The sequence below is a fragment of the Trachurus japonicus genome, chromosome 13 (assembly GCF_045865225.1).
Source record: "Trachurus japonicus isolate A0001 chromosome 13, Traja_1.0".
NCBI classification, from domain to species: domain Eukaryota; kingdom Metazoa; phylum Chordata; class Actinopteri; order Carangiformes; family Carangidae; genus Trachurus; species Trachurus japonicus.
This window is the reverse complement of record NC_140919.1, coordinates 974,267-994,015: the sequence shown is the minus strand read 5'-3', so window position 1 is coordinate 994,015 and position 19,749 is coordinate 974,267. Positions and strand designations below refer to the sequence as shown.

The 19,749-nt window shown below is 45.3% G+C and overlaps 2 protein-coding genes across 2 annotated transcripts in view; both read right to left on the bottom strand.

Annotated features, from left to right (window-relative positions):
* LOC146975198 (NLR family CARD domain-containing protein 3-like) overlaps positions 1 to 19,749 on the bottom strand; it is a 124,944-nt gene that overhangs the window by 103,946 nt on the left and 1,249 nt on the right. The window lies entirely within an intron of this gene.
* LOC146975199 (protein NLRC3-like) lies at positions 1,491 to 18,244 on the bottom strand (the record flags this gene model as incomplete). The annotated part of the gene is made up of 7 exons (XM_085794569.1): positions 1,491 to 2,059; positions 2,212 to 2,258; positions 10,370 to 10,543; positions 13,441 to 13,614; positions 13,729 to 15,538; positions 17,781 to 17,994; positions 18,155 to 18,244. Coding segments are annotated over 7 exons (3,063 nt in total), but the record flags the coding sequence as incomplete, so codon positions are not given.

The following is a 19,749-nucleotide window of genomic DNA, read 5'->3' as shown; positions in this document are numbered from 1 at the left end:
GTGTGAATGTGTGTGTGAATGGGTGAATGCGATGTACTGTAAAGCGCTTTGGGTATCGTTACAGGTATAGTAAAGCGCTATATAAATACAGACCATTTACCATTTTACCATTTACCATTTATTCTGAAGGAGCTTTAATACAACATCTACCTTTATTTTGAAGGAGCTTTAACACAAACATCTACCTTTATTTTGAAGGAGCTTTAACACAAACATCTACCTTTATTTTGAAGGAGCGTTAATACAACATCTACCTTTATTTTGAAGGAGCTTTAACACAAACATCTACCTTTATTTTGAAGGAGCTTTAATACAAACATCTACCTTTATTTTGAAGGAGCTTTAATACAAACATCTACCTTTATTTTGAAGGAGCTTTAATACAAACATCTACCTTTATTGTGAAGGAGCTTTTACACAAACATCTACCTTTATTTTGAAGAAGCTTTAACACAAACATCTACCTTTATTTTGAAGGAGCTTTAATACAAACATCTACCTTTATTGTGAAGGAGCTTTTACACAAACATCTACCTTTATTTTGAAGGAGCTTTAACACAAACATCTACCTTTATTTTGAAGGAGCTTTAATACAAACATCTACTTTTATTTTGAAGGAGCTTTAACACAAACATCTACCTTTATTGTGAAGGAGCTTTAACACAAACATCTACCTTTATTTTGAAGGAGCTTTAACACAAACATCTACCTTTATTTTGAAGGAGCTTTGACACAAACATCTACCTTTATTTTGAAGGAGCTTTAACACAAACATCTACCTTTATTTTGAAGGAGCTTTGACACAAACATCTACCTTTATTCTGAAGGAGCTTTAACACAAACATCTACCTTTATTTTGAAGGCGCTTTAACACAAACATCTACCTTTATTGTGAAGGAGCTTTAACACAAACATCTACCTTTATTTTGAAGGAGCTTTAACACAAACATCTACCTTTATTGTGAAGGAGCTTTAACACAAACATCTACCTTTATTTTGAAGGAGCTTTAACACAAACATCTACCTTTATTTTGAAGGAGCTTTAACACAAACATCTACCTTTATTGTGAAGGAGCTTGACGCTTATGGAGAGACATTTTAAACTTAATTAAACTTAAATGAATAAATTCAAATCTGACAGGAAATGAATCTCAAAATAAATCCAGTAATAAATGTCGACATGTTCATGTTTGTTTATTGATTCATTTATTTACTGATTATTTTTTACATCATGTTTTTGTTTATTTCACATCAGATTGTTTACAGGACAGAGATGAACACAGTTTAATAATGAACTCAGCGTCATGGCAACAGAAAAATCATTGGGACCCGAAACACAAGAAGAAGTTTACAAGAATCACTGAGAAGAGTTTAAAACATCAACTGGTTTAATCCATGAATGTGAAAACGTGAGTGAGAGACAGAGACAGAGACAGACATGTAGAGACTGAACTGTCTGTTCAACAGTGAGAAGGTTTCTGTGACAGGAGGAGACTCTGATGCTCTCAACACAGACTCAACCAGGAACCAGAACCGAACCAGAACCCAGGATAGAGAGGTTGAGTGAAGGTGGTGTTGAAGGTGTAGAGGTGGATCAGTGAGTCAGAGGAGACTCTGTAGAAGGACAGAGAGCCAGCAGGACAGTCCACATACACTGCTACTCTGTTAGAGACAGAGGAGGAGGAGGAGGAGGAGGAGGAGGAGGAGGAGGAGGAGGTGATGTCTGTCCATCTGTTATTGTGCCAGACTCTGTAACCACCATCAGAGCAGAACAGACTCCAGGACTGATCGTTCATTCCAAACCTACAGTCATCACTGTTTCCTTTCCTTCTGATTCCTCTGTAACTCACTGATATAAAAACGTTTCCTCTCCACTCGACCTCCCAGTAGCAGCGACCAGTCAGACCAGTTGAACACAGCAGCTGAGGCAACAGGTCAAATCTGTCTGGATGATCAGGATATGACTGATCCTCCTTCACACGTGTTGCCTTCCTGTTGTTGTCAGACAGTTTGATGTTTGTGTGCACTGTGTTTGTGTCGATTGTGAGTGGACAGGAATCTGATGGAGAGAACAAGACACAGCTGCAGTTATTGATCATGTGATCAGTTATTGACAGTTTGATGAAGACTCATGAGGTCAGTGATGTGACAGTGTGAAGATGGTTGAATGTGCTGCTTTGTTTCCATGAATCAAAGTAAAAACAGACTTACACTTCCTCAGACCTGGTGTCAACCATGGGACTCCAGCAGGCTCCACCCTGAAAGGAGGAGGGGGGTCAGAGCAGCACCTTCTCTGTCAGCATGTGTAGCTGGGTCAATCTTTACTTTGTTTTATTCATCTGATCATTCATTATAGTCATTATTTCTTTATTTTTCTCATTCATTATGGTGAACATTCTCAAAACCTGCTCGATGCTAACACTATCTAAAACAAGTTAGAATTTCCTGCTTTGTTTTATATCACTTCTATTTCTAAGTTCCATCTTCACCTGTAGCAAGGGGGAGCGATATTGGGGTAACACACTAAGGGGGACGTGGGCGACGTCGGACCAAACTCCCGGCAAAACTCTGGCTGCTCTTGTTGTGGTAAGACGTGTTGTGAAGCTCTCACGTTGCTCTGTAAAATATGCACTTAAACTGTCATGTAATGCGGTTGAAACTGTGCGCTACAGTAACGACAGCTTTTATTAATGTGTTGCCGTGTTTTTAATTGTGTTTTACGGTGAAAAAGCGGCTGTAGTTTGGGTTTAACGTGACGTCTGCCGTGTGTGTGTTTTGTGGCCTGTCGTAGGAGGCAGACTGTTTCTACCTGCAGCTGTGTGTTTCCTGACTCTGCCCCTGTGCATACTGTCACCAGCCCTAAAAATTCAAGTTGGTCGTGTTTTTAGGAGTAAAATGTTGTATAAATCAGGCTATGAATGATATATCAACAATCCTCTGTAGAAACCTTCAGAATATAGAAAGGGATCAAACTGGAAGGTTTGGTGTCTGTAAGTGCTGCTGAAGTGGAGATTTCGGGCTCTTATACAACATTTTACTCCTAAAAACACAACGATATTTGAATTTTTAGGGCTATAGTATTTTCTCATTTACAGAGTGATAAAGAGAGATATCCAAAATCCCCTCTGTAAAAACTTCTGACTCTAGTATGTCAACAAAATAAAACAAGAATTTTGAAAGTAGCTTTATCCATTGCTCAGTTTCCGGATATGAAAATTAGCACATATTTAATGAGACATTGCCTAATTTACATATTTAAACATACAATTTGACAAAACTTGTAATACAAAAAATATTTGTCTTAATGTAAGTGATAAACTTGGGAAGTTTCATGGTGATATCTGTTAGTTAAAAATTTTACCCTATTCACCTGTGGTGTCTCCTCAGGCTTCCTATCCATCTTGGACGCCATCTTGAAAATAACACCTTTCTAGTGGTCAAATTTTGGTAAACTTTTAGTATGTTATTAAGGACAACTAATACTATAAAAAACAGCTGAGAAACCTTTTGTTAGAATTTTTTTAGGGTTAGGTGGTTTTTTTTCAAATATGTACCCGCCTATTTCCTGACTCTGCCCCTGTGCTGCCTTTGCAGAATAAATGATCCAACTCAGATCCATGGTGTTGTCATCCTTCAGCCTATAAGCAACCATTTCACAACTGCTACACATGCACACATGGACATGACATGGCTCTCACACACACACTGTTTTATCACTGTGTTCACATGGAGGCTGGTATGTCTGGATGAACACTGAGCACAGAGAAGAAGGAGCTGGAGTCTTTATCTAGTGATGATACAGAGCAGGAGGAGACCAGGAGGAAACACTTCATCATGTCTTTTCTCCATGTGATGTCACTGCAGTGTGAGACACACACTTTCACTCTCTGACTCTCAAGCTGCACAAACACACGTCACAGCAAAGAAGATGAAGACACAACAGGTGGAGCTGACCAGCCCAGATATCCCACAATGCACCAGGAAAGAAGAAGAAGAGGAGAACATGTGTTTAGAAAATGCTCTATTTCTTCACCCACGTTCAATTTGACTGTAGATTAACTGTCATTCAACTACTGTTCTACTCTCTGTGCTTTGCTAGGGATGTCATAATATCATAATATGACATTAGGCTGCCTTAATAACAAGCCATGACATTTACTGCAGTATTGTAAACATGTCATGATATCAACATTTCAGGGTATTATAATAGCACAGAACAATAATTATTTCATTATCCACAAGTCAACAACAAGAACATTTGGTCAGAAATAAAATACTGCAGATTATCTGCCTTTCTCATTCACCAGCCTCTCTCCCCTTCTCCCCCCCCCACCTGCCTGTCTGCCCCCCCCCCCCCCCTCACCTCCTCCTTCTCCCTCTCTACCTTTAAACCTGCTTCTGTATCTGCCGTCACACAACACAACGGTAGTTTTTTTTTCATTAGTGTGAAAAGTTCAACGATGTCTGCGACATCTGCGCGGTCAGTCCGTGTGTGTGTCTCAGGTGCGTTACGTCTGACCCCAGCTCTCAGTAGAAGCTGGTCGGTCCGTGTGTGTGTCTCAGGTGCGTTACGTCTGACCAGCTCTCAGTAGAAGCTGGTCGGTCCGTGTGTGTGTCTCAGGTGCGTTACGTCTGACCCCAGCTCTCAGTAGAAGCTGGTCGGTCCGTGTGTGTGTCTCAGGTGCGTTACGTCTGACCAGCTCTCAGTAGAAGCTGGTCGGTCCGTGTGTGTGTCTCAGGTGCGTTACGTCTGACCCCAGCTCTCAGTAGAAGCTGGTCGGTCCGTGTGTGTGTCTCAGGTGCGTTACGTCTGACCCCAGCTCTCAGTAGAAGCTGGTCGGTCCGTGTGTGTGTCTCAGGTGCGTTACGTCTGACCCCAGCTCACAGTAGAAGCTGGTCGGTCCGTGTGTGTGTCTCAGGTGCGTTACGTCTGACCCCAGCTCTCAGTAGAAGCTGGTCGGTCCGTGTGTGTGTCTCAGGTGCGTTACGTCTGACCCCAGCTCTCAGTAGAAGCTGGTCGGTCCGTGTGTGTGTCTCAGGTGCGTTAGGTCTGACCCCAGCTCTCAGTAGAAGCTGGTCGGTCCGTGTGTGTGTCTCAGGTGCGTTAGGTCTGACCCCAGCTCTCAGTAGAAGCTGCAGCGACTGTTGTTGTTGCTGCAGGTCGCGCTACACATCAACAACAACAGCTGCTTGTTAGTCAGCAGTGACAACGCAGCCACACACGCACCAAACAGTCGCTGACACGGTGACACGGACGTTCGCAAGCGCCGTCATTTATATGGTTAAATGTCGGCGTCGCGCGGTTCTGTCCTTTCACCCAAGCCTAAAGGTCTTTGCACACTGAGTCCGTTGCGTTTTATTCGCATGCGTTTTTATTTTGTGTTCCAAATTTCGGAGAGGGAGACAAAAATCGTCACGCAGTGATGCACTTTGTGGCTCTCTCACTTGTAGAGAAATGAAAGAGAAAAAGTGTCTGAGAGGAGCCAGTAGAGGATCTGCTGCTTGTTAATGAGCAGAGGAACAATCATCATCACTTCAACAGGTTATTATAGGATGTCAGTGGTCCAGTTTGAAAGATATTGATTATTAGCTCACACAGGAAACAGAAGACGGACAATTTCCATGATCCTGAACAGCGGCTGGCGCACGCACACACACACAGACACACAGACAGTGACAGACACAGACACTCAGCGGTGATCCCCCCCCTCTCTCTCTCCCTCTCCAGCCTCGATACGCTGATGTGATTGGTCAAAAGACTTTTCACGGATGTGAAAAACGCATTAAATCGAACCTGCTCCGAAAAGTTTAATGACGGACGAAAGTTTGGGACTCGGTGTGTAAACATGATCGACTCAACATGAGGTCAAATTTATTATTATTATTATTAGTATTTTTTGACGTGCGGCAATTTCGGCCGAAAAACGTGAAAATCAAACATCGACCCGTCTGGAGGCTGCTCGGTTTTCCACACACACAGGTCTGTCTCTACCGCTGTATGTGTGTGTGTCTTGAGTGCAGACGCAACTGACAAATATTTATAGATGGACAAGCAAACTTAATCATCATTTATTTTATTTTGAAAATTGACCGGATTCTCTCGCCTTTTCTGTGCCCGACTTCCTGTCTGGTACGATCTGGTTCTATCCAGCTTGACGCCGCTCGTATTTTTTTCATTCAGCCACTCAGCTGTTGTTTCAAGCCGCTACTGTCACATGATCAGCGACTAGTCGACGTCCAGCTCAAAACGTCATTGTGGAGCAGTAAAGTCGACTAGTCGACTAGTCTACTAGTCTGTGCAAACCCTAGTGTGAACACAACTTGTGTTTGTCTGAAGAAAACTCCACAGGAAGCTGAAGAATGAGGCTGTGAGCAGGTTTCCACAGGAGCCACAGCAGCAGTGAGTGGATGAAGGAGCTCTAATAGAAACCATCTGATCACAGTGACAGGACGGATCAGGATCTCATGATCAATGACTCTGTTCTTCTCTGCTCTTCACACAGATCAGCTGCAACACACTGACTCACTGAGATCAGTCACATCATGTGGAATAAAGCAGCCGTCCTCAGGACCAGTCCTGAGCTCCATCAAACCTGTCCACACATTTTGACTGGACTTGAAGTCAGAGTCCAGAGGAAGCAGAGAAACTGTAGAGCAGAGAGAAGCAGGCTCAGCTCAGAGCACATGGACTCAGACAGGAAGTGAAGCTCCAGCTGCTGGAGACTTTCATTAAGGAGCCACTTTGTGGCTTCATCTGATCTGGAGTCAGCAACACACAGTGTCTGAAAACAGCTGTTTGATCACACACACATTCAGCCACAAACACTGATTATTACACTGTTCACTACACTCACTTTCTTCTGATTGACAGCTCCAGGCCTCTGGACAGTGAGGACATCTGGATGTCCCACTGTGATTTACTGTCTCCTCAACACAACAACACATCTCATCAGGACAAGACCAGGATCTCAGAGAGACTGAGCTGATTATTGATCATCAATATCTGACCAGACAGAGACCTGATGGTGCCGCCTGGTTTCTGTCTCTTATTTCCTCCTTGGTTGGAGACGCTGGGAGACGAATGTCTCTGAGCAGTGGACATGCTTTGATTCTTGTTGCTGTGTTGTTATTAGTGTGTCCACACTCAACAGGTGTCTACAGTCTCTGGGACTGTTCAGGTCAAACACTCTGTTGGTTCAGGAGCAGTTCAACCAGCTGCAGCTGAAATGTTTCCTGATACACTCTGAAATAAAGTCTGATCCAAACATCTGGAGAGACGCAGAGCACAGCTGCCAACAGCTGCTTTCATCACTGACATCTCTTCTCCTGAATATGACACAGTGAGGCCTTGTCCACCCGAGCCCGGGTATTTTTGAAACCGGAGTTTTGCTCCGCGTCCACACGAGTGGTGTAATAAAACATACTCCGTACACACGCAACCGTGGAATCCGCTACCAAGTGACGCAATGCACGTGTGGAAGCTGTTTTAACCAATCAAAATACAGTGGAAACCGCTTATGGATCAAAAGGCTTGGGACGGAATCATTCCTATACAAATGCTGTTTAAATAATTCGTTATCAAGAAATCCGCTTATAGTGTTCATTTTTGGTCATTTTGATGAAAACATGCGCAAAAACAATTTCAAAACCACGTGTAGCCTATTTATTTTGCACTGCAGCAGCCTGCACATGTTGCTGCGCTGTGTCTTGACTCTTGTGCTGTGTGTTGTTGTGTACTGTGTTGTTGTGCTGTGTGCGTCACCTGGCTGGCTGAGACATGGCTGTCGGTGCGGCGCAACTCATTATCACTGGCTGTTGTGTTGTCTGTCAAAACATGGATGAATGAAACATATCCACTTTATATCGACCGCGGACGTCAAGAATACATTTTCCTCATCTCCACATAGGCTCTTTTTATCACTGCATAGTGCGACCCCCCCCCCCCCGCCGTCGTACCCGGTCTGAGAGTGACATAGGCTATTGCCTGTTCATTCATGAAAATTATCCCGAAAAACTCTCAATCAAACAATGTGGGGAATAAGAAACTGCAGCGCTACTGTAGTAGTTCTGTAATTTTAAAAACACACCGGCAGCGGCCCCGTGGATCTGTAGCGTTGTTACTGTAAATGATGCTGTGTGGAAAACCAGCTGTGGTCTGTGATTGAGGGTGAGTTTGGAGCTGACAAGAGGATCTATACAAATAGCATTTAGATGATGTGAAAAAAAGTGATAAAAATCCACTTTGTCACCTCTATTTTTGCGAGCTCACGTCAACCTCTGCAAACCGCTGCAAACAACCTCTGTGGGTTGGCAGTGTTTACATCAGCACGTCAGTGGCAGGGGTGGAAAGTAACGAGTTACATTTACTCTCGTTACTGTAATTAAGTAGCTTTTTTGTGTACTTGTACTTTTTTGAGTAATTTTTAAAATCAGTACTTTTACTTTTACTTGAGTACATATTTTTTGAAGAAATTTACTTAGTTACTAACTAACTTACTAAATTACATTTTAAATAGTTTCCGTTACAAAGTAAAAAATATATGAACTTGCACTGTGTCTGTGTGGGTCAAAAGAAGCTACGCCGCTGCCGCCTCTCTCTCTCTCTCTCCCTTCACAGACGCACACAGCAGCAGCAGCAGGTAGCTAGGCACACGTACCCCCCCCCCCCCCCCACACACACACCGCTACGTGAGTTAGTGCATAACAGGGCTCGTCGCTATGTTGTTGTCTTAATATTAGCCATTAGCCGCAGCTAGCGGTTAAAAGCTGACGTCAATGATTAAAGTCAATGTTATCAGGCATGTCCATCTACTCGGCTACGTTTACAGTGACCAAACGTCCTCTTTTGACCAGACATGTCCACTTTTCACGTCCTGTCCGTGGCGTCCGTTTTTTTTTTTTTTTTAATGAACTCATGAACATGTCCGGCTGTGTTCGGTAACGGGACCGCTGACCCTGCCAGATTAAATGACTAGACAGTAGACACCACCCCCCCCACCCCCTCCAAAAAAAAAAAGGAACTAAGTAACTTTTACTCTGAGTAAATTTTAAATGAGCTACTTGTACTTTTACTTGAGTAAAATTTCATCAAGGTAACAGTACTTTTACTTGAGTAGGTTTTTTTGGTACTCTTTCCACCCCTGGTCAGTGGAGTGGGCGGAGCTTCACTGTGGCCTACACCACCTCTGGATATGGAGTGATGGGATCTGATGTCATTAATGCATGGATAGGGATGGGAATTGATAAGATTTTTACGATTCCAATTCCATTTTCGATTCTGCTTAACGATTCGGTTCTTTATCAATTCTCATTTGGAAAAAAAAGGACAACAAACTTTGTTCACATTTGTACTAGGGCTGCCCCCAAATAGTCGACCAAGCATTATCGACCAAAAAGTCATTTGTCGACCTAAATTTCAACATTTGGAGGCGTGGCTTGTCAAAATTAAGTCAAAATCAATATGACTGAACCATGTGAAAGGTTGAAGGGCTTTTAATTTGAAGGGCCACATACAGGAAGTCGTGACACTCACACGCTGTCAGTTTTTTTTGAGCAACTTGCCAACTTTTCAGATGTTGTTACAGACGTGTTTGGTTTGGAGACTCAGACGTGAAAGCATGAGGCAACGAGCAGCGGGTGTTACCGTGAGCCCCGTCCCAAAGCACTCACTGGCAGTCAGTCGGAGCTGCAGTCAGAGACCCGCACTGCTCCACGCCACTGACCACCCACCACCAGCCACAGCTCAGTCACTCACCTCATCTACCGTGTTTATGGTGATAAACAGGCACACTGTCTGTAATTAAACCCGACCGCCGTGTTGGACTCACCAGCATTAATTCACAGAGCGACCGCGGCAAGAAAAAAAAAAAAGGACTGGAATTCATAAGGGAATCGTTTGCAAAATTGGCAAACGATTCCAAGGAATTGAAACACTGGGAACCGATTCTCAACAAGAACCAGTTTTCGATTCCCATCCCTATGCATGGATCACCTGAGACAGATGTTAATACCAGGTGTGACCAGGTGTGAACGGGGCCATAGAAAATGTTCCAGCTCCTCCTCCTCTATCAGACAGTGTGTGTGGCTGCAGCAGCCTCTCCATACCTGAGAGAGTCCAGTCTCCGGTCTGGATCCTCCAGTCCAGCAGACAGCAGCTCCACTCCTGAGGCCCCTGGATGGTTGTAGCTCAGGTCCAGCTCTCTCAGATGGGAGGGGTTGGAGCTCAGAGCTGAGGCCAGAGAAGCACAGCCTTCCTCTGTGACCAGACATCCTGACAGACTGAACACACACAACAACACACAGGAACCCTCTGTCAACACCTGCTGCTGTGTTCAAGTGGCATCAGATAAACAGCTGGATGGATCCTCACCTGAGAGTCTCCAGTCTACAGTGTGGACTCCCCAGTCCACCAGACAGCAGCTTCACTCCTGAGTCCTGCAGGTTGTTGTTACTCAGGTCCAGATGTCTCAGACTAGAGGACTGGGAGCTGAGGACTGAGGACAGAGCTTCACAGCTTCTCTCTGAGAGGTTACAGCTGCTCAGTCTGAAGAGGAATTTAAAGAAAAACACTCACATACTCAATATGAAGGAAATAACAGGTTAGAATCATAAATACACAACATTTCAACACAAACCTGAGAGTTTACAGTGTTTCTTACTCAACATGTTCTAGTTTGTATAAATAGATTTATAGATAGATTTGATTATAAACTGTGACTGTGATGGTACCATTCCAATATTCTCCGGTCCGCGATTTCACTTGTAATGACGGATGACTGTTTTTTCAGTCAATGATTCAAAATGATCATCTGGCGACTGCGGTACCGACCGCTCCTCCCGCACTGCTTTATGTCAAATGACGGACAGGATAAGGAAGTACCGGGACGTGGAATCACGTGAGTTCGGTGCTTTGTGACGTCAAGCTGCACAGCACTTCCAATTCCCCTGTTTGGAGACAATGGGCTCTACTTTCGTGAACTACGTGCAGGCGGAGCGGATAAGGCCTGCGCCTCGCCTTCGCTTCGTCAACGGGGAGTGGTCAGGAGCAGATTGCGATTTTCCTTCGAAACGCAGCGGAGCGCATCCCACCTACTTCCCTCCCACCGGCGCAAATGGCATAGAGGGAGGAGAGAAGGCGTGGAGTGGGTTTGACACAGCCGAGTCAGATCTTCACCAATCAAATGAGCTCCTCTCCTCGCCTTTAAATCCGCCGCGCGCGCAAGGCGGATGTTTGATTTCACCGTGGAAGAGAAGATTTGAATCAGCACCTACAGATTACAGCATAGACATTCAGCACATCTATATCAATTGTCCCGTCACACTGATGAGAGATCAAAGGCTGCACAGATGAAAGATGAGGATGGATTACTGCTGTGTTGACACTACACGATTATCTGCTATATTTATGTATTTACTTATTGATTTATTGAGCCGCATCGTCACGCGACCATAACAAATAAAACTGAAAACAAATAAACTATCATCTCTCACAGCAAACCACAATCAGCCTGGCATCATAGTGAGCAGATATTAACATCTCCATCTCAGGTAAATTCTAAAGAAAAAAGAAAAAGAGAGACGCTCCGCGATGCTTCCGTTACGCACAGCTGTTTGTTTATGCTGTGATCTGTGCACACGTGTTTAAATATAGGTTACTAAATATGAGTGTCTTTATTAATGGAAAAGGGGTGTGTGTGTTTTGTTTTTTGTTTTTTTTTACTGGGCAACAGCTCTCAATCTGTCAGAGCAAGTGAGACGGGAGGAAACTGATGTTCTGGTCCGGTCCAAGCTGGCAGTGTCCGGTCGCGCGAACAGACCTCACGGGCTGATGATGCAAAAGTAGTCTGGGAGGGAGGAGGGAGGAGGAGGGAGCAGGTCTATCTATCTATCTAACCTGTATTTAAACACGTGTGCACAGATCACAACATAAACAAACAGCTGTGCGTAACGGAGGCATTTCAGTTTTATTTGTTATGGTCGCGTGACGATGCGGCGCTGGCCCCTAATAAATCAATAAGTAAATAAATCAATAAATAAATAGCTGATAATCTGCAACGGCACAGTGTGTAGTGTCAACACCTGCTCTTGGGACATCCACGGCTGTCTCAGTCCCTCCCTGGTTTCATCTGTGTTAATTCAGTCAGGCTGAGTTTCCATTACGCAAGCCTTTGGTCTGCCATCAGTGTGACGGGACAATCTATATAGATATAGGTGTATGTGCTGATTCAGATACAATAAATAGGGGTTATTGTGATGATTATTATTATTATTATTATTGTTAATTGCATTTAAATGTGCCTGGAAGTGTGGAAATCTGCCTGTGGGGTCTTGGTGACGTGTCTGCACTGCGTGCTGGGCAGTCAAATTGCCACTGCGCTGGCTGCGCTTCGCCTTGCGCTGAGATTAGACCAGGTTGGAGCTGGCGAGCTTTCGGCGCAAATTGTCACTGCGCCACGGCGAATCTGTCGACACCTCCCCCTGCTGCGCGACCACTCCCATCTCAGCGCACAGCAGTCTGCCAATTTACCGAATCCGCTGCGCACCTTGTTGCACTGGACGATAATACCACTTCGCCAGCTGCGTCAGGGCTCGCTTCGCTGCGCCACCCTGAGTTGCGCCACTAAAATAGGGCCCACTATCTCAAAAAAGACTTTCTCACCTCCAGGCGTCATAGAAAGGCCACGGGAACAAATAGGACCTACAAAACCAGTAGAAAGTGGATTTTGCATAATATGGGCCCTTTAAATAAATAATCAGCTGTTGTTTTTAAGTAGAACCTCCTTCTACCTCCATCACCAGCCTCTAATCACTGCCACTAACAAACTATATGAATTAATGAACTAAAAAACAAAAACAATGTTTAGACTGAGAAAATACTTTACCACTTAAACAATGAGTCATATTCTGCTGAAAGTGAAGAACCAGGTAAAACTGTCATAAAACCTGAGCAGTGTTCACTCTGGTGACAGTGAACGCTGCTCAGGTTCATCATTTATAAACTGATTCATTCAGTTCAGCGTTCACTAAAAACATGAACATGTCCAATGAAGCACAGCCTTCCTCTGTGACCAGACATCCTGACAGACTGAACACACACAACAACACACAGGAACCCTCTGTCAACACCTGCTGCTGTGTTCAAGTGGCATCAGATAAACAGCTGGATGGATCCTCACCTGAGAGTCTCCAGTCTCCAGTCTGGAACCTCCAGTCCAGCAGACAGCAGTTCCACTCCCGAGGCTCCTGGGTGGTTGTAGCTCAGGTCCAGCTCTCTCAGATGGGAGGGGTTGGAGCTCAGAGCTGAGGCCAGAGAAGCACAGCCTTCCTCTGTGACCAGACATCCTGACAGACTGAACACACACAACAACACACAGGAACCCTCTGTCAACATCTGCTGCTGTGTTCAAATGTCATCAGATAAACAGCTGGATGGATCCTCACCTGAGAGTCTCCAGTCTACAGTGTGGACTCTCCAGTCCACCTGACAGCAGCTTCACTCCTGAGTCCTGCAGGTTGTTGCTACTCAGGTCCAGGTGTCTCAGACTAGAGGACTGGGAGCTGAGGACTGAGGACAGAGCTTCACAGCTTCTCTCTGAGAGGTTACAGCCGCTCAGTCTGAAGAGATGATCATGAGGAATTAAAGAAGAAAGGAATTTATTATCTGTCCTGTTGAAAAGACAGAAGGGTTTTTATGTAATGATGAATATATCCAACTACCTCTACACTTACAGAGCTTTGTTGGAGGCTTTGCCTTTGACCACTGGCAGCAGCCTCAGAAGAGCCTCCTCTGAAGCAGAGTATTTCTTCAGGTCAAACTCGTCCAGATCTTCTTCTGATGACAGTAAGATGAAGACCAGAGCCGACCATTGAGCAGGAGACAGTTTATCTGTGGAGAGACGTCCTGATCTCAGGGACTGTTGGATCTCCTCCACTAGAGAACGATCATTCAGTTCATTCAGACAGTGGAACAGGTTGATGCTTTTCTCTGCAGAGGGAGTCTCTTCAATCTTCTTCTTGATGTACTGGACTGTTTCCTGGTTGGACTGTGAGTCACTTCCTGTCTGTGTCATCAGACCTTGTAGGAGATTCTGATTGGTCTCCAGTGAAAGACCCAGGAGGAAGCGGAGGAACAAGTCCAGGTGTCCATTTGGACTCTGTAAGGCCTCGTCCACAGCGCTCTGGTAGAAGTTTGTCTCTGCAGATTTGACTCCTGTTGTTTCAGTCTTCTTGGAGGTTGTTTGTTGCTGTGACATCAGATTGAGTCCAGAGTTGATGAAGGTCAGATGGACATGAAGAGCAGCCAGAAACTCCTGAACACTCAGATGGACGAAGCAGAACACCTTGTCCTGGTACAGGCCTCTCTCCTCTTTAAAGATCTGTGTGAACACTCCTGAGTACACTGAGGCTGCTGTGATATCGATGCCACACTCTGTCAGGTCTGATTCATAGAAGATCAGATTTCCTTTCTGCAGCTGCTCAAAAGCCAGTTTTCCCAGAGTCTCAATCATCTTCCTGCTCTCTGGACTCCAGTGTGGATCGGTCTCAGCTCCTCCATCATACTTGACCTTCTTCAGTTTTAGATGAACCACCAGGAAGTGGATGTACATCTCAGTCAGGGTCTTGGGCAGCTCTCCTCCCTCTCTGGTCTTCAACAGCTTCTCCAGAACTGTAGCAGTGATCCAGCAGAAGACTGGGATGTGGCACATGATGTGGAGGCTTCGTGATGTCTTGATGTGGGAGACGATCTCTCTGGCCTGCTGCTCATCTCTGAACCTCTTCCTGAAGTACTCCTCCTTATGTGGGTCAGTGAACCCTCTGACCTCTGTCACCATGTCAACACAGTAAGGAGGGATCTGATTGGCTGCTGCAGGTCTTGTGGTTATCCAGATGCGAGCAGAGGGAAGCAGGTTCCCCCTGATGAGGTTGGTCAGCAGCACGTTGACTGAGGTGGACTCTGTCACATCAGTCAGGATCTCAGTGTTGTGGAAGTCCAGAGGAAGTCGACACTCGTCCAGACCATCAAAGATGAAGACGACCTGGAACTGATCAAACCTGCAGATTCCTGCTTCTTTGGTTTCAGAGAAGAAGTGATGAACAAGTTCCACCAAGCTGAACTTTTTCTCTTTCAGCACATTCAGCTCTCTGAAGGTGAAGGGAAATGTGAAGTGTATGTCCTGGTTGTCTTTGTCTTCAGCCCAGTCCAGAGTGAACTTCTGTGTTAAGACTGTTTTCCCAATGCCAGCCACTCCCTTTGTCATCACTCTTCTGATTGGTCGGTCTCTTCCAGGTGGGGCTTTAAAGATGTCTTCTTGTCTGATGGTTGTTTCTGGTCTGTATGGTTTCCTGGACGCTGTTTCAATCTGTCTGACCTCATGTTCATCATTGACCCCTCCAGCCCCTCCCTCTGTGATGTAGAGCTCTGTGTAGATCTGGTTCAGAAGGGTTGGGTTTCCTGCTTTAGCGATCCCCTCAAACACACACTGGAACTTCTCCTTCAGGACAGATTTGAGTTGACGTCCACAAACTGCACGAGGAGTTCCTGAATAAACAAAAACATAGTAAAATTCATAAAGAAAACATTTTAAGATTTTAATTCCTCTGAATAACGACTATATGAACATGTTTCCCTCCATGTGTTGATGTCAGTGAACGTCTCATTTGTCCATCATGTTGAATTTTTAAGGCCCCCACAAACCGCCCCGACGTGCCCCGATGCCGACGGCCTCTTGTTCGACGAGTCTGTCTCCTCTCGTCGGCCACAGTCGGGAGAAAGGAAACAGTGAAACACACCGGACTTTATATGCTTAGTTGTGACACTAGCTGTGTGTGTTTTGAACGTTGTTTCAAGCTATGTGGGTTTGATTGAACATCTTTGATGCTTAAATATATATTGCCGCTTAATATATTGCTTTACTTCTCTTTTTATTTGATGTGCCATTTTTAAGGTAGGACAGGCTAGGACACCATTTGTTTACTGTGGTCACTTCCGTCCCTCCCACACACCGCGCTGATGCGCTTAGGGCACCGCCAATCAGAATCACCATAGCTAGCACACAGCCAATCAGAGTCCCCGACGAGTCTACAACCCCAACGCCCGACAAACCCCGACTGAGCATGTTGAATCGGCCCTGACGAGACCCGATGAGACCCGACAGCTTCCGACGCTCCCCGACGCAGATGGACGCACCAAACAGACGCGGATCCGACGCCTTCCGACTCTCCCTGACGAGACCCGACGCCCGACTGTCGGGCCGGGGTGACCGATGTTGTTTGGTTCGGACTTGGCCATCTACCGATAGTTTCCACCTCCGTGAACACTGTGGGGAGGGGGTGAATTTTTTTGTACCACAACCGATTTAGGATTGTTTACGCTACAAATTTGTGCATAAATTACGTTGAGTGACAGGTTCACAGAGAGTTTACCGGCCGTTAATTGGTTTCTCCAAGTTCAGTGGGCGGGTTCTCAGCCGGCTAACAACCGCACCTCTCCAAATATGGCAAGTAGACTCCACCTAAAATCCAAGATGGCGCAGTTCAAATCCCCGTAGTAGCGGCACAAAACAGACTCACCCAAATCAATGAGTGATGTCACGGTGCTGCGTCCATTCTTTTTACAGTCAATGGTTTACTTCCAGTACCGCTAACCGCCACAACCTGTCACTTCTACTTACTGGTACCTTGTGACTGTGGCACACCCGCGGACCTCCGTTATGGTGTCTTCCACCAAATGTGATGAACGTGATGTAATCGCGTGTCAAATTAAATCACGTCGCGCTACATGCTCCAGTTTTGACTAGGGGTGGGCAAAAATATCGATATGGCAATATATCGCGATACGATATCGATATTCAATATTTAAATATCAATTTTTTTTATTCAAAAAAAAAAACATTTCAATTTTTTTTTCAAATAATAAATCTTGTTTCAGACGTAAATCCAGTACGACTTCCGCACCTCTGCTCCGCGAGGTGTCACTGTACTGCTCAGACAGTGTGTTGTACATGCAAATATGTTGTTGTAACTTGCACTTGTATAAAATGGCATGGATCATTTGAATTACATTGTTTTGACTCAGTTTGTCCCATAAATTATCACTATCATCTGATGTACATACAACTCGGATTTTAAGATGCATAATGCCTTTTACATTTTTCAGTGAACTATGTAGAATATCGCAATATATCGCAAAATTTGGATATCGCAACATCGTATCGTATCGTGACTCAAGTATCGTGATGCGTATCGTATCATGAGGTACTTGGCAATACCCACCCCTAGTTTTGACGCTTGTCCAATATGCAAAAAAACGCCTTGTCACGGCATCACGTCGCGTGACGAGCCCAAACAACAACATTTCTCCTACCGTTTCATTCTCTCGTCGACCATGGCTGAGATAACCACCGTTACGGGATACTACTGTGTGACTGACCGCCTGTGAGTACTAATGGGGATCTGAATAATAAACTAAACTAAACAGCCAAGGGAACACCAGTACGTCCGTACGTCAGCACGTCGGTGACAATCTCAACGCTGATAGGCTGTCGCAGCACGTCTTCATGCGAATTTGCCGCAAAAGTTCAATTATTTCAACTTGAGCGATGAAGCGTCATCGCGCCGGGCGATGCGATGGAAGCGATTTTCGCGGCCAACGCGTCCATCGCATCGCCCGGCGTGATGACGCGTTTTTGCATTGACTTAACATGTAATCTCGACGCGCAACAACGCATCATCGCGTTTGGTGGGAACACGGCATTACACTGGCTTTAGAGAAATCCTCTTACTGTGCTGCAGACGCTCAGCCAGCTCCTCCTGCTTCATCCTCCTCAGGAAGTTCACTGTGATCTTCACTAATGCCTCTCTGCTGCTCCTCCTCTGCTCTTCATCCTCCTCATCCTCCCTCTGACTCCCTGAGCATTCTGGGTAATCTGGACTCAGAGCCTTGTGGATCTTCTTCAGCTCGTTCTTGACAAAAGTGACCATGTTCTCCTCCAGCAGCTGGAACAGAAACTCTATGAGTGACAGCATCAAACTAAAACCATGGAGCCAAACATCAGATCCATGTTGGACAGACTGACAATCCACTGGTGTCAAAGTGCAGCATGGAGATGATGGTGAACACAACAGATGTAACAGCAGCTGTTGGACATGTCCTCACCATAAATATGGAGTCCAGGTGTGTTTGATGCTGCTGGGCAGACTGACCACTGGGAACCTCTGAGCTCTCCTGGTCCACTCTGTGGAGGAATCAGTGTCAAGTCAACATCAGGACAGAGAGATAATACAAGATGGACTTTATATGTCTGAGGACGTTCACAACAGACAGAGACACTTTGGTTTCAGACCTGGTCCAACAACACGTCGTACAAACTGGTTCTTTTCTACAATAACCTGAGTCTGACTGTCAGTTACAGCTTACATCTGATCAGCTGATCCACGTCCTCCTTTAAAGTCAATGAACTGTCCCTTTGAGTCGTTGCTCTTTAAAGACAGACAGCTGGGTTCAGGAGAGTCTGGTCTCTGCTGCTGGATCCTGAAACAACAACACAACTCATGTTTGACAGTTTTAGGTTTTCAAAAGAATTCTCTGCAAAGTTATTTTAAGGGTTACAAATGTGAATGACTTCCTTTTCCTACATTTTGTAACAATGGGCCTCATTCACCAATATCTCTTTAAGTTCATTCATCTTCTATACAGCTCATCCTCACTAGGGTGGAGGGTGAGCTGGAGCCTTTCTCAGCTGACTTTGGTCACCCTGGACAGGTCACCAGTCTACAGCCGTTTTCCCACTAAAATTAGCGGGTCGACGCAGGTTTTTTAAACGCGGGTCGACCTGCTAACAATCGGCATTTGACTCCTTTCCCATTGACCAAAAGACAGAGCATCCAGTTGCTCCGCTTTCATCCGCGGTGCGAGAAACACTGCCAAAGCCGCCCGCCACGGAGCGTGAGGTCCATCCGCCGAGGCAGACGAGGCGTCTGGCTGACCTGCGGAGCACCTGGACCGCGGAGGACAGCGAGTCTGCCGCAGCCGTATGATGGATGACCGTGGCACAACACGTCTGTTAAACAGACTGTCGCTTCTTTTTTTTCAATCGTTTTTGGTCAGTGTTCTTTGATCTTTTGATCCCAGTCTCGTATGAGAGCAGTGCTTTGTTTTGGTGATATGAGACGCGACCGGCGATGACTTGGCGTTAAACGTAACGTTCAACGTCATCACATAAATTAGCGGGTTGACCCGGGTCTGGTGTTCCCACTGCAAGCCGATCGGAGCCGAGCTGATTGAATTGCGATTTTAACCCGCGTCGCTTGCAGAGTCGTTTGACGCAGGTCGGTGCACCTTTCCCACTGCCACCAAAAGCCGATTGTTAGCGGGTTTAAACGGGTTTTTTGGCCAGTGGGAAAGGGGTATAACACACTGCCAACATATACATATACAGACACACATTCACACCTATGGGCCATTTAGAGTCACCAGTTAACCTGCATGTCTTTGGTCTGTGGGAGGAAGCTGGAGAACCCACACATGCACGGGGAGAACATGCAAACTCTACGTCAGATTCATGAACGTGTTGTTCAATCCAGAATGTCAGAGAAGGTGAGTTGAGAAAGAAAGTTAAAATGTCCAAACAAAAATTTAAAGGGAGCGTCAGACCCCAAACATAAAAAGAAGTTTAGTGCTGAAGTGGAGCGACTGCTGCAGGAAGTGAACAAAAAGCAGCTGTTATATTTAGTAGCGTCAGCAGTGGATGC